Below are 15082 nucleotides of genomic sequence, written 5' to 3'. Positions count from 1 at the left end.
CACATGCAATGATGTACTCTCACGTTAGGTTCTTCAAGCGCCAACAAAACTGTGAATCCCCAAGACCGCTGCAGCCCTGAAATCGCGGAGCATATCGTCCAGACCACAAGCCAGGTCCAAACTAACTTAGCGTCGCATGGCTGATACGCATCGGGAAGGGGGTGCGAGATTCGCTAGACGGTTGCCCGCCAGATCGAGTAATTGCCCTCCGTTTGTCCACACTGAAACGTCGCTGTAATGCGGAGAAGCCGTTGGCCGTATCACAGTAAGCTTATAGTCGGCGGCCCAACACTACAGTTGGCACGTTTTGAAGCTACACAACAGCCGGCTAGTCATCAGAAGCCTCAAAACCAGACCTTGGTGTATTGACTACGTAGCAGTTCATTAGCATGCAGTGTTCATGACATCCACAACCAATTGGTTACATAACTATCACATCAAAATCACAACTTTCTTGCAGTTACAGCCGACAACCTTTGCTCACGTAAGCTCACGTTACACGCATTTGCGAGGAGCATGATGCGCATAGATGAGACAGTATTAATTCCTACTCCTCGGAGAAAAAAAACAGGAGAATGGAGATATCTGCCTTTCGTTTCAATAAAGGCATGTTGCTGAAATATCAACGCATCTTTACCTACACTTTCCTGATTTCTCTCCGACGAATAAGGCCATTACTACTGTCTTATCCAACTATCCCGGGTTAAACATGGTACGTTCAAGCAAACTTGCACTAGATACGATTAATAAGAGTGCACTTCTACAGTTGGCATGAATGTATCTCTCACCTACAACTGACTCTCCCGGTATTCCACGTGGCCTGAGGCAGCGCAGCACGGGAGGGGGGAGGGGCAGAGGGAGAAGTTTGCCCCCCCCCCCCCCCCCCCCCCGCCTTCCGGCAGGCAACACGAACATGTCCCCCCCCCCCCCCCAGTTAAATCGGGGCGGCCGCTTTTTCCCGAACTAAAGACATTGTAGCAAAACTAGGCAGGTTATAAATTCCAGATCAAGGATGTCCCCATGGCTAAGCCAGAGAGCAAGAAGTTGTGTTCAGGAGACCAGTTGCTGCGCCAGGAAGTCCGTTTTCTGGGACCATAAGGTTACCCTCGAAATAAGATAGCTCATACTCAAGATTAGGAGGCTCAAAAAAGCCTTTGATGGCTCGGGAGGCCCTGTTACAAACTAGGAAGGTCTGTGCTGAGTTACGAGACACCCTCTTCTTCCAGGCCCGATTTCTAGAACGAGCGGTCCCCTTTCACGCATCAGATAACCGCGGTACTGGGCCACGATGCCTCTGCTTTGTGATAACCATGTCCCTTAGTTACATTTGGAGGCCCCTTCATAAATCTGAAGCTATCCTGTTCTGAATTCAGGGGCCCCTTTCATGCATGAGATCATTTCTGGAGCAGATGGTGCTGTCTTAGGCCAGGGAGACACCTCGCTCGATAATTAGAAGGCACCTGTTTATGAATTTTCATGTAGGGGGCAGATGCCCACGGTGCTCCTCTCCCTTGAATACCACACTAACCAGGCCCCCCCCCCCATGCCGTTAAGGAGGCTTCCTTTTCTCCAAGATGCCCCCTGGGAAATTCCCCCCCCCCCCCCCACACCACAATGAAAACACACGGCACCGCCCCTGCATTCAAACAAACTGAGACCAGATACAGTTTGGTTGCCACAGGCTGAACACTCAAACAAACTGAGACGAGGTACAGTTTGGCGCCACAGCTGAACATTCAAACAAACTGGGATGAGTTACAGTTAATCAGAGTGCGCTCCTGCCGCTTTGGAAACATGACGGATAATAACTCACAACCGGCTTTTCAGATATTCCACACTATACCTGCAAACAAACCTGCATACAGACGGCTAATTTGAGTGCGCCTCCACCGTTGTGCGACAAGGGGAAGCAGCCCTCGGCATTCCGGCCGTCTTTGGCGGCCAGACCGCGCGAACTAGACACACCAAGGCATGGCTCGGCCCGACGGGCCGTCCTCAGGACGGCGCGCGCCGCCGGTACAAGCGCACGTTCAGCACCAGGGACAGCGTTAGCAGCACGGCTAGCACCAGCGCCCACCCAGCCCTCGACGCGCTGGTGCCAACGCAGGTGGAAGATGGTGCGCGCGCGCGGTGCCAGTTCGCCGCCGAGAGTGAAGGCCAGCAAGCCGAGCTGCCTCTTGCTGCCCTCGTTCTGGATTTTAGACAAAACACAGGAGCGATACGTTCCGGCCCGACAGGCCTATCGCTACACTCTTTGCCGTGGTACGTATGCTCCATGTCGGGGTCGAACGCGCGCACGACACGGTAGCGGCCTCAGGTACCGAGTGTAGAGGGCCACGTCTTCGCCGCCCCAGCCGTCCGTGTCCATGTAGGCTCCACTGACGGCCGCGAAGTCGGAGCCGTACTGGCACACCATGCCAAAGCCATAGTCGCGCCAGTTGCCGGTCTCGGGGCCGATGGCGGGCCCCGGTGGCCACTGCCGGCCCTGCTGCAGCGCCTCCTGCAGCTGCGGGTTGAAGCGGCTGAACAAGATCGGGTAGTAGACGCTGCTGCCGCGCGTGGTGTGCAGCCGACACTTCTCCAGCTCCACAGCCGTGAACGTGATGTCCACGTCGCAGAAGAAGAGCAGCGGGTCGGAGGCGGCGGCGGCCACCGCGGCGGCGGCGCCGCGCCACCAGCGCCCGGCCGCGCGAGAACGCGCCCGGCTCGACGACGAGGCGCGCGCGCGCCGTATGCTGCCACCGCCGCAGCTCCTCCTCCACCGGACGCGTGCCGTTCGGCCCGTCGGCGAACGCCACAACCGTCAGTCGCACGTTTGTCGCCTGTGAAGCCCGCCAGCCGGCGGCAGGCATGGTCAGGCTGTGCGGACACAGTGGGCGGGACGGCGCCGAAAACACGCGTCGAATCATCGCCACTGAGTGTAAAGCGTCAGTGGCTGTCGGAGTGCTCGCTTGCCTACATGTTATCAATATTCAAGCATAACGAGAAGCAAAACAGCTGATTCACAGGTTATTAGAGCACCGAAGAATGTATGCATTCAACATAAAAAGCGTGGTCCTGAACGCAGGCAGATTCAGTCGACGAGGTCGTTGCGGGGGGGGGGGGGGAGGAGGAGGGAGGGCATATCGGTAATTTATTTTCGAAGATGACGAACCCTCGACCATGATTTTGTTGGATCTGGGTCAGTTTAGTTAGCTATCAGTCGCATCCACGCTTTTGTCTTTTTGCACCAGCTCTTCATACAGGGAGTAGCGTTCATGATTGACCATCAGGAATATACCCCAACAACCCGATAACTTCGTATTAATTTAATTTACTGTGATCACTGCCAGCACAGACCACTCTTCTTACAGGTGAAGTCAGTGTATAAAAATATAACAATACACTGGACCTGTACAGCACACCCTTAATCGACCTACATGTGGGAAAACATTCAATAAAAGTATCTAAATTGATCCCATGAGTCTGACTACACTGGCACTGGCCTACACCCAGCGGCCGTGTCGGCGTGCGAACCGGGGGAGGGGCAGAATACCCTCACACTTGTCGAACCCTTAAATATCAGCCTACGGAAACGCATGGGCTGCATCAACTTCAAACAGAGGTTCGGTCCTCCTGCTAAACTGAACGCTCCGACACTTCACCCACATGACCTGCTTCACACCGCTTCGCTTCGCTCGCTCCACCTAGCCATGACGCTGTACGGTTCGGAAAACAATTACACGGGGGGGGACACCAATTGTTCGTAACATGTGGGAGACATGCCGCTTTCTGCTTCTACGGCCTTCAACACGCTGCTTTCGCCAACAGCGTTGGAGCATGAGGACGGACAGCGAAGGAGCGACGGTGCGGTTAGGAGCATGTATGCCCAACAGCAATGTGTGGTGCGTGCCCGCTCCAACCGGCTATATTGGAAGAAACCAATAAATGATACAGATACCTAGATAACAAGTGCTGCCCATCACGCCCAATGCCAGTTTATTAAGTGCTAAAATATCAGCAGAAACAATTCATCAACTGCATTCTACTTTCTTCGGAGGTTCAGAATCCCCGCCCAACGGCACGGCGGCCCTCCGCGGAGCGTTCGGAACGAGCCATGACCTCTGACCCGCCGGTGTCTGCGGACTGTGGAATAGCAGCCCGATCGGCTGATACCACCAGTGGAAGTTACGTATCAGCTTTATCTGTAACCACGAAAGAGTGTGGCCCGTGTTTGGACACCCTTTGGCAACGGCGCATTAATGTTAAGATAGTACTCATCGTACTTCAAGGGAAACACTAGTACCGTGATCTTCTCAAGTGTCATTCCGCTTGCCTGCAATACTCCTGTCGATGGGGCCCGAGGGTAACAAACGGTGTTCACGATAAAAATTTCATAACCATGACGGCATGATTCTCCATCATGCCGTCATGGTTATGAAATCATTCTCGATCACGGCATGATTCTCGATGAAACTGCCGTCTCGAGTCCGACATGCTGGTCAAACCGGAAGACGGAGAGGAGTGGCACTGGTCTTCTCAAACATACCTGACTATTGGGGGGGGGGGGGGGGGGGGCGGCGACCGGCGTAGAAGCCCGCGATGCAACCACGAACATAACTCACCAAAGTGACACTGTCTGGACGGTTTCCACGCACTCGGCAACACGCTATAACGGCCCAAACACTGCTGGCGTCCCCACCATCCCAGCCGTGCTCCCCTGAGTGCGAGAACGCCAGGACGGACTGTCACGCACTGCCCTCCCCTACCCTCCAGATTGTGCGGCGGCCCCCTACCATCATCGATGAGAGCGCCCAGCATATGCAGGAAAGTCCGGAGCCGTTGGACGCGGCCAGACAGCGGCATCACGATGTGGAGGGGCTGCTGTCGCAACGCCTCGTGCCGTGTCACCGACACCAGCGGCGCCTGGCGGCGGGGGCGGGGCAGCTGACCCGGACGGCTCCACAGCGGCCGGGCCGCGCCGGCGAGCCCGCCGCGCAAGCCGCGGACACACGCACGAGCATCACCGAGCCGCGGGCGGCTCTCCGCCGGGCCGGCGGCCGCGGCGCCCGGCATGGCGGGTCGACAGGCACGCGGCGCGCGCTTGCAGACCACGAGACCGCGCGCGCCAGAGGACGCGCCCGCGCGACCAGCCACCACGGCTGACTGGGCGTCGCGACACAGAGCAATGCGCCGCATAAGCCGACAGATCACGAGGCACGGACCATCAAACCACGAGGCGCACCGTCAGGAATGGGCACGGCTCCACAGACCACGCCGCGGATAAACAAAGGCCGACAGACCATGTGACACGGCCACAAGCACAGCGTCCCACATCAGCAGTCTACGGAACACCGTCCCCAGATCACCTTACCGAGTGAAAATGGCCGACTACGCGGTATGGGAACCATACCACCACAGCTCACATTCTGCTATCTTACCAGGTTCTCGTCTAATATAGCGCGGAGAAAGCCTGGCTACACTACGAAAGGCCTGCTCTTATGCCACCCACCAAACTTAAGCCATCATCTGACGCAATTGCTCATCTGCAGTCAAGGCATGATTCAATCTTTCTAAATGTCGGTTAACCCTTAGGGTTGGCATGGATCTAGCACACCGAGCATGAGCTGTGGTAAATGGTGGTGTCAGTGCATAACAGAAACAAAAATAAAGAAATTAGCCTTAAAAAACGTATCAAACATTCCTACTAAACTCCTGAGTCTGGATTGGAAAGTCAGTTGTTAATAACATGTGCACAGCATATAACAACGTAACTACAGCAAATACATGCAACGAATACATATTGCCGAACGTAACATTCCGGTTTGGTTTAACAACGAAAACTCACCCCGACTTTCCTGTACACGCGCGCTGAAAAGACGTCTATGCCATTGCGGAAAACTAGATTGTACTCCTCGCCGACACCTGGCAGGTGGCGGCTTAAGCCGTATTGAAAGTGTCGCTCAGAGATGGCACCACCAGTCACGGGCTGGAAAAAACCGGCAAGGTCAGCATTCATGTCGGGACGCAGAGAGAACCAAGCTGCGTGCTGGACCTGTCGCAATCTCCATTATATGAAAAACCAAGAGCATTCGGCCAGACCGCGTAGTCAAATAAAACTCCCACGTTTGCTGGAGCAGCAACTTACCCCATGTTATTCTCTGCGTACAATCTCAAGGTATCCCTGCACGTACCTTACTCTGCTCCAGCGCCTCGGTAATGACAGCCGCGACGTTGTCCTTCTCCAGCTCCATCAATGGCAGCGCGATAGCGTAAGACGGCCGCACGTCGAGGGTGTAGCGCTTATGGGTCGTGAAGCTCTCAAACGGCACCAGCGCGCTCCTGTGGACAAATGACCGAACCGTGTGATGGGTGGACTCGCAGGCTGTATGTCAGGAACAGCCGATGTCAACAACTCCCTCGACAAAACTCTCGTCGTGAAATGCATCGTGTCTGGTACCACCAACGCGTGTTCAGTCGTTACAATCGTAGGGCTACAATTATACCCATGTCGCCTCAACGCTGTTGCACTGACTGTTTAAACTGACTGACTGACTGACTGACTGTTTAAACTGGTCATGTTCTCGTCCAGCGGCGTGTGCCATGAACACTATTTTGAAGAAGACTTGATGTAGCCGCTGCCACAATTCGCATGCTGCATAAGTCACACATCCACGCTCGCAAAAGTATCGGCGGATTTCTTGACGGAATGCATGTGTATCTGTTGCTCATTTGGGCTCCTATTCCTGGTCAGCTGTGTCTCACAGCGAAACCGCAAAAGTGCAGGGCGGGCCAACAGTGCCGCAAACGTTTTTGAGGTGCGCCCAGCCACCTTCATGCTTGGAGCGCCAGGTAATGAATGTGTATTCCCACAAAACAAAACAACATTGCATGACATACGGACACAAAATAGCGGATCGAAGTAAACTGGATATGAAAGGCGTTATATAGTATAGCAAACCACACATGGTTACCAAAGATCAGTTACGTAAGTTACTTTTCATGCACCCGTCCATTAAAGATGTTTTAAGCTCGGAAACATCCACATATATCTACCAGTGCGTCGTGTTGTGCGCTGAAGAGGAGAATGCTGACAACAATCGGCGAGGAAGTCGCCGGAATGGGCATCTTCCGGCGGGAATAGGATAAAATCACGGCCATATTACGTACAAACGCAGTTGGTGCTATCGCTGCCCCACCTGTCATAACGCGTTCTCCATCCGTGATTGTGCGGTGAGGAATGAGCGAGGTGATGTGGACGTGAACGTTACAGAGTTCTGTGATGAGCCACACCAGTTACGACTGGCACACATGCTCATGTCAAGGCTGGGCTCGCCGATGCGGGGCCCGCGTGCTTATTCCGAAGTTGTATTGCTTGAAATTAGTCGGCTATCAGTCTGACCCAGGTTGATCAAGCCCCACAATTTCGATGAGACGAAATGAAAGGAACGATTTTCGTGTTAGATGTCCGTAACCACGCCTTTCGAAAAACGCCAGCATTTTGGGCGCATACTGACCATACTGAACTGAACACCAGCCTGTATGGTCTGCATAACCGCGGTATTGGCTCTTGCCACCTCATGCTGGATTTAACACGGCTCCGAACAAAGGCGACAGCAGCCTCGGCCCGGCCATATATTGGGGCAGCTGCTGGGTGCTGTTACGATCGCACTGCCTCGCATGCGGCACGTTCGCCTAGACCGTACAGGTCGTTCCACGCCTTCATTTGCTCTGAAGATCGAGATATGACATCAAATCTTAACAAGGCTAAACAAACGCTGATTCATGGCCTGCGTTACAACGTGCGCGGATTACACAGTGCACAAGTCGACTCATGCCTTACCAACACGACTGTCTGTGACTTCCTCCGCCAAGCAGCTTCGGTTCCATGTCGCTGCGACGCCCGGATGGCGAGACCTGCGCCCGTTTGGCCCTGTGGTGTGCTGTGAACGCTTTTGACAACTAGCTTTGCGTTCCCAACGTTAATTCCCTTGGGAGGGTCCTGTTCTGCCCACATCACAACGCTATCGGAAAACCGAGCCAGACTAAACGGCTTGCCTGCAAAGTCTCATCATTTATGCGGGCGTGACTTGACCAGCCTCTTGATGCAGAATACTGCTTGCAGCTACTACCAGAGATCACCAAGATTTTAGATCTAGACAAAGTAGAGGCCAGATCGGGCTACTCAAGTGGGAAATTAGCTCATTGTTTTAGAAAGCCTTGGTCAGAGAGCCCCATTGTTTGCGATCAATGACTTACCCATTCATATGCATTTGTGAATGCATATGCGAAGCACCAAGAAACAAAAAAAAAACTCTGTGGCTACGGCGTTTTGCAGCACTTCTCTGACGACCTCACCGCCCATATAACCTGCGCTAAGCCTGTCGAAAAGAATTATAAAGTCACGCGTGAATGCAACCCGCTGGATATCTATCATATATGACTTTTAAATGTCAACGGGGTAAGAATATAAAGACTGGCGCTTCCTCACAGCACATCTTTCTCCAAATACTTCTGGAGGTATGACGCCAATGTCCAATACCATCATCAAAGCGTGTGACTTTTGCAAAGAGGTCATTCAGGGTTATGGCCAAATAAGGTGAAATCTGAAATCTGGCTTCCAACCAGTCTATCATATCATTTATCAAATCATCTCGCAACTCAAAATAATTGGCTTGTGTTTATTACGATGAATGTGGTCATTACAATCACAAGGTCAACTCTTGAGAATCCTCAACAACGAGGTCAGTAGAACACTTGCATTACACCAGTACCGTCGTCATAAATGAAGATTGCAGGTGCTAGGTCATCCAACTTCAAGGTCATTGTAGGTACGCCGTGCCTCAAGATGAGATTGCAGTACCCGTGGACGCCCAAGGGCAAATCCAAAGAGGGGGGTATGGGGCAAAGCCCCCCCCCCTTGGGCTCAGAACAGATTCATAGGCTTCAAGGGGCTCAAACCTCGTCCGAACAGACGTTGTTTTTTCATGCAAAACCCAACAGACCGGATGTCTTTGAGCTTCCAGGCGACCAAGAACAGTCGCAAGCGAAAGTGAAGGGTTTACGAGCAGACATAAACAATTCTTCAGTGACTGAGAGGGTGGTGATTGGGAGATCTTAAGATTCATTACGATGTCCAGGACGCCCTACGCTGTTCCCGGGAGCCCTACATGTCCACTTGCTGGGTCAATCCAATCGCTAAGGATCGTTCCACATTGCCCCTTGATTTCTTTGCATTTGCTCCTAGGGCACTGCGCTGTTGTCGGAGCGCTTTCTGCTGGCATGCAGGGCACCTTTATCGATCAGCGGCCTTCCACGGATTCTTTCCATTCACCCAAAAGGCTCTATACGCTATAACGCATGCGTGTAGAAAGGCTCTAAACACCCCACATGACAATCTGCCGGGTATTCTCGGCTGCCCATGGGCCGTGGTCGGCGTCGGCACCCTCACGACAAGCTCATGGGCCTTCCAACTTCATCTGTGGTCCTTCCAATTCTATGTCACTTGCCTCAGGCCGTACTTGGTGATGGGCTGATGTGTAGGAGTCCAATGTTTTTTTTTTGTTCGAGCGTTTTATGCTTGTTGAATTTGCTGTTATATTGTTATTGAAATCCTTTGCTTTGTTTTGTTTTAAAAGCGCTGTGGAGGGGAATTGAAAAGTGCGGCATCAAATTATTGGTGTTGACAATTTGTCATGCTCATAATACTGCCATGAAATTACTATGCTTTAACACTCGCCCGGTTAGCCGGATAGACACCATTCGCTCGGGTGGGGGGTCAATTTGACCCGCCCCCCCTCTGAGATCTCGTGAACTAAGAAAGCTAGCGACACCAAATTTACAGGGTGTCTTGACCCACACGCGAACTCACTTAGGTTACGGTTTCAGCTTCCTAGGTCATGACCTTCAGGTCGAATAAGGTCAAACAAGGTCAAATTCCAGGTTGGTCTCTAAGGCACCCCCAGAACCTAGGCAACTGTCTCTAAGCAAAAGGTCACAAGCCCACTTGAGGTAATTGACCTTGTTTGACCTTTTGAAGGTCACGGTGACCAAAGTGATACAAGACAGCTCTGCGTTTTCATTTGAATAAGCTACAAAGATTACGCTAGGCAGTATGTTCCTACAACCAAACGTTCGACCCGGGACGTCTTAGGCCAATGGCCTGTTCTGACCTCTGAGAAGTCAATTGAAAATGTATAATGCAGTTCCTGCTGTCAATGAATTCGAAATGAGCACCAGACACTATTCCATACAGCAAGCCCTAGAGTAACAAATCAGGTTGGTTTTGAAATTGGTCTGACATCATACCTGACCTTATTTGCTCATTATTTGCTCGTTATTTGCTCATTCAATATTTGTGGTGCCCTAAGAAAGCATGTCAGATACGTATGTCTTCGTCAAACACTCCGTTGTTGTATCAGATTGAACGATTCCCTAGAACTTGCCTTCGCTGAAACCATGGGCTGACTTTGACCTGTCATAGGTCAGCGACCTTACAAGGTACATCTAAAATTTGTATGTCAAACGATCCGCTATGCAATTTTCTACAGCTATGCAAAATGTCGCACGACTACGCCGCGCCGTTCAAAAACCATTCTGGAAAGGCCCTCGGGGGGGGGGGGGTCAACTTGCCCCCCCCCCCCACCCCCACCCGAGTGCGTGTTAATGTACTTAATGAGTGCGTGTTAATGTTTCACTTTAATGGCCTAAAATGTTAAAAAACACGAAATAGTTTTGTCAGGGTTCTGATATTACGTCCGTGCCAACTTGAAATAGATGTCTTTGTTTGCTGAAGCATCCGTCACGAGCTCATAAGTTCCGTCCTTTGTGAATTGATTTTTTCACTCCCACGCGGTCTTCTTGCGATGGAATTTTTCACTCCCAACCTAGTTCAAAAGCGATTCTAGCTCCCTGTTAATCCATGACTACAGGATAACGAATTCTCTGAGTGCCTCAACAGCTGAGAGCAGCTGTTGGCTACACGCCGATTAATTTGTACGCGCAATTTCCGAGCCCATTTTTAGCCATCGTCGACGTAGCATACGTCTTTTCCGTTGCCTATTGAATTGTTGACACGAGTTAAAATTGAGCATCACACTGTTAGGATAATCTGAATGCTAGATATTTTGTACCCGTTCATAAAAGCCAGCGCAAAAAAATGTGCATTAGTCATCGGCCATCAGTTCACCACATCGACTAGCTGACTATTCGTAATAAGCTAGGAATCAAGTTTATGCCTAATTTTAAACGGCATTTAGCATCTAACTTTACTTCATGTTGCCATTTTCCGAAAAACCAAGTTAAGCATTGACAGGATCCACTATGACCTGGAGGAAATGGAAAAGCTCACTGTATGTTCATATGTAGTATGCGTAGTTTTCTAGGGCTGCGTACAATAAGATGGGTTCTTGCATGCCAAATAGCAGATATAGGAATCTTAAAATTGAACGGTCGGAATACGAGCATCCTTTATGAGGTCTCAACCCTAGAGGAGCCCCATCGTGTTCGTGCCCCTCCACTTCACGAGACCCTGGATCCGCCCCAGTGGACGCCTCTACACCCAGCGTGACCTAGGGCCTCCCATTACGACAGCAGACCCTACACCACGCCAGCAACATGCCAGTGGTGGACGCTTTAACTTCAGTCAACCTTGATCTGTGGACATATGAAAAGCACGAAGATGTGTTCAAAACGTGGTTTTTACCCGCTATGATCCGATCTAACTACTGAAATGTTGAAAACCGCCCGAAAACCCGACAACGTTAATATGCAAATTCCATGCAAAGCCACCACCCCAGTTGTCAACACTTGCAATCGGCACGTGCGGTGTGAAGTCAACAGGGCCATCCTCTCAACCACCGCCCAACCCTCACCCCCCACACTCTACGGCAGGTGGTAAGACCGCAGAAGCTGTCGAAGGTGGCGAGAGGGCAGATTCTAACTTACATATCCTGAAACTTGACGCGATTGAAATCGTTGGCTCCATCCGGCTCTCCATTGAAAGTCATTTGCGGGTAACCTGCGGATTAATGGACAGTTATTGTACAGGTATCATGCAAGAACACAACATCTACAGTCATTACAAGCAGTACACATTTACATACGTCTGTGTGGTCAGTTGAATACCACGACGCTCGTATGTGCGTGTGTGTGTGTGGGGGGGGGGGGTACAACTTGGCCCCAATATATCAAAAATCGAGGAAGTTTGAACCACCAAATTCACAGGATATATAGACCTGTATGTAAACTCACACGCGTCCAATTTTGAGGCACCTAGGTCATGCCTTCGGACCAAATAGGATAAAGCAAAGTCAACCTTCCAATTGATGGCAAAGCTTACCCAGCCCTCGTTACGCAATCCTCTTTAACCTAGATAATCTTTAAGAGAAATGTCACTGATGTTCGTTTCAGATTAGTGACCTTATTTGCACTTCAGAAGGTCACAGTGGCCAAAAATCGTGAGTTTTGATTTTTGGAATTCCAACAAGTGTCAAGGACTACGCTAGACGATATGCTCCTAAAAACAAAAGGTTGATCGAGGTTATTCCAGGTCACTGAACTCTACGCACCTCAATGATGTTCAAAATAAACATATTTTGACCTCCCTGTGATCAAGAATTCCAAAATGAGCGTCCAAGACTACATCAAAAAGCGACATCTCTAGTAAAAATGTAGTTCGGCTTTGACCTCGGTCCGACCTTTATACCTGACACAAGAGATCAACTGAAAAGAAAATATGGTATCCAAATGCTGGTTGTCTAGGAACCGTCTCAAAGATGTTAAGCCCCCCGACTAACACTACGTTCCCGCATCAGACTGAACAATCACCTGGGAATTCCTTCCACTGACAGCCATGGCCTGAATTGACCTACCATAGGTCAGCGACCTTACAAGGTACACGACATTTTTAACACGAAAAGATCGGATATTTCATTAATTACGACCCTGCAAAGTTTGGCGTGTAAAAATCTTGGGTCTTGACGGTAGATAAGCTCACTACGCCAGCTCTTGACGAAAGTCATCATCAGTGATGAGGAATGGAGGCCCGGCTTGGTAAAACACAGAACAGGACGCCAGAGGATATCCGGTACGGTTAGAATACTGGGGCACGGATTGGAATCACTTCATCCGTGTGCGAGGACATGCAAACATTAAATCCCTATCCGCACAAGACACACTGTACGGTGCAAGTTCAATATTTGAACAATCCAAGCACGCGTAAACACTTACCATCACTGAGAAGGAGGCGACGGATAACTAGCAACAGAACGAATACCAGTCCAAGGCCAGCAAGCTTCTTATAATGTAAACGAAGCTCATGACATCACCTATCGTTCTGCACAGCCTGCGTTGCCATCTGAAATCAAATCACGACAAATTGTGAGAAGGGTAGGAATCAACACATCAGAACCGTTTTTCGTTGACAGCAAGGCTCAGGTTTTCTTCCCGTGTCAAACGCAGCTTCCATGACATCAGTGAAAGACCCAGCGAAAAGTCAGGTAGCGTCACAATGGGCCAAAGGCCGTTAATACTCCGGCAAATCACGGTAGCCCCTCCCGTCGCCATGTTACACGGTGTCGCCTCCTTCGCACCCTGGCAGGGAGGTCGGGCACGGCATGAAATCGAGCTCAGCACATTTAATGTCGTCGCAGGCACGCAAGACTATTTGCATGGCGTATGACAACATCGCACACTTTCAATATCCTTATTTTAGCACGCAGAGTTTGATTATTTCATGCCGACAGTTCTTTACAAGCACACTGATATCTGTACTAGTCCAATGGTAGAGCATGTGTTCCTGGCTCCCCACTCCACCCTAACCCGATTCCGTAACGACCCACAGCAGTTGCACCACAAAATGCTGCATTTGACTGGACTCTGCTGTGTTCAGCTGTGTGCGGTTATCGGCTGCCACAGAGCACATTTTTTGGGGCTTGTTGGCAGCGTACGCACCAGGTGATGAAAGCTCCACACACAGAGCCCGATAACCATTGGACAGTGTTCAACACGCACGTTACAGATAAGCGGCATACGGTTCGGGTGGTAGAGGCAAGAGTCAATGCGATGGTTCGTGCTGTGCTTGCGCTGAACCCATGACAAGTCAATGCTGCAGCGGTCCGCACAGAGGGCTGGTACCAGCACCGACGCCAAACTCCAATATATTCAAAGCGCTACCTGGCGTCGGCACAATAACCGACATTGCCAGTGCAAGCACCCCTCTGGCACTACCGTCACTGAAACGCTACCGGGTGTTGATCCCCCCTCCCCCCTGCCACGCACTTCTAGTACCGCGAACCCAATACAGTCCACTATTGTAGGTATAATTCGCCTCCGTGGTCTGGAAGAAGATTGCGGATCCATTAGCAGCGGTACTGGGCGCGAGTCTGAGAGCAGACGCATCGCACGGCTGGTCGGGAAAGGTCGGCTAGCAGCTGGCCAGCGAGGGTAGGCCCAGGCTCGGGGTGGCCGCGCCGCCGTACTGTGTAACGCGCTGACTCTTGCACGGACCGATTCGGCGAAGACTATCTTATCAGCTGCGCCGGGCGTTACAACTGAGGTGGAGGAATGCTACAACCTTTGATTGGCAGTTTGAATCCAGGCCATCAGTGCAAACCGTTCGCAATGAACTTTTCAATACATGACGGTACAGGCGCCGTTACCTCTTGCGTAACCCTACCAGCCTCAAATATTAATAACCGTTTTGCTACAATTTTGTGGAAAAAGAAGCCTGCACCCGCTGAGAGATAGGGCGCTACATGTACTCCGCCCTTTATACAAGCTGCACCTCAGGTGCACGAGACTACGAGCATGCACAAGTGTGGCCTGGCAGGCGCAGTCCATCCGTAGGCTTGGCATGGTTTGCATGCTGGCCCAGCATTAGTACCGGGCGCATACATTAGGGCATCGAGTGTACACAGGGCCATCACTAGCCTACACGGAGAAGGGTGAGCCTATCCTCTCATCTCATTCGCTTATAACGGCACTTTTAACAGGTGTACAGCTGTCAGTCCGAACACCGTGGCTGGGACGTCCGCCACATGCTTGGTGCCGGCTCCTGGCACTCTGGTTCGGCTAAATTCATCACATCACCGAGGAGACTGGC

General features: G+C 51.3%; 1 protein-coding gene across 1 annotated transcript; it reads right to left on the bottom strand.

Annotated features, from left to right (window-relative positions):
* Window positions 1-2321: 2321 nt before the first annotated feature.
* Window positions 2322-13284, bottom strand: LOC119091178 (uncharacterized; the record flags this gene model as incomplete). The annotated part of the gene is made up of 7 exons (XM_037213833.1): window positions 13210-13284; window positions 11926-11998; window positions 6174-6321; window positions 5828-5968; window positions 4776-4905; window positions 4316-4326; window positions 2322-2584 (listed from the first exon to the last, which is right to left on the bottom strand). Coding segments are annotated over exons 2-7 (755 nt in total), but the record flags the coding sequence as incomplete, so codon positions are not given.
* Window positions 13285-15082: the final 1798 nt, after the last annotated feature.

This window comes from Pollicipes pollicipes, unplaced genomic scaffold (genome assembly GCF_011947565.3).
Source record: "Pollicipes pollicipes isolate AB1234 unplaced genomic scaffold, Ppol_2.1 Scaffold_3371;HRSCAF=3958_pilon_pilon_pilon, whole genome shotgun sequence".
NCBI classification, from domain to species: Eukaryota; Metazoa; Arthropoda; class Thecostraca; order Pollicipedomorpha; family Pollicipedidae; genus Pollicipes; species Pollicipes pollicipes.
The sequence above is the reverse complement of the archived record's forward strand: the minus strand, read 5'-3'. Positions and strand labels throughout refer to the sequence as shown.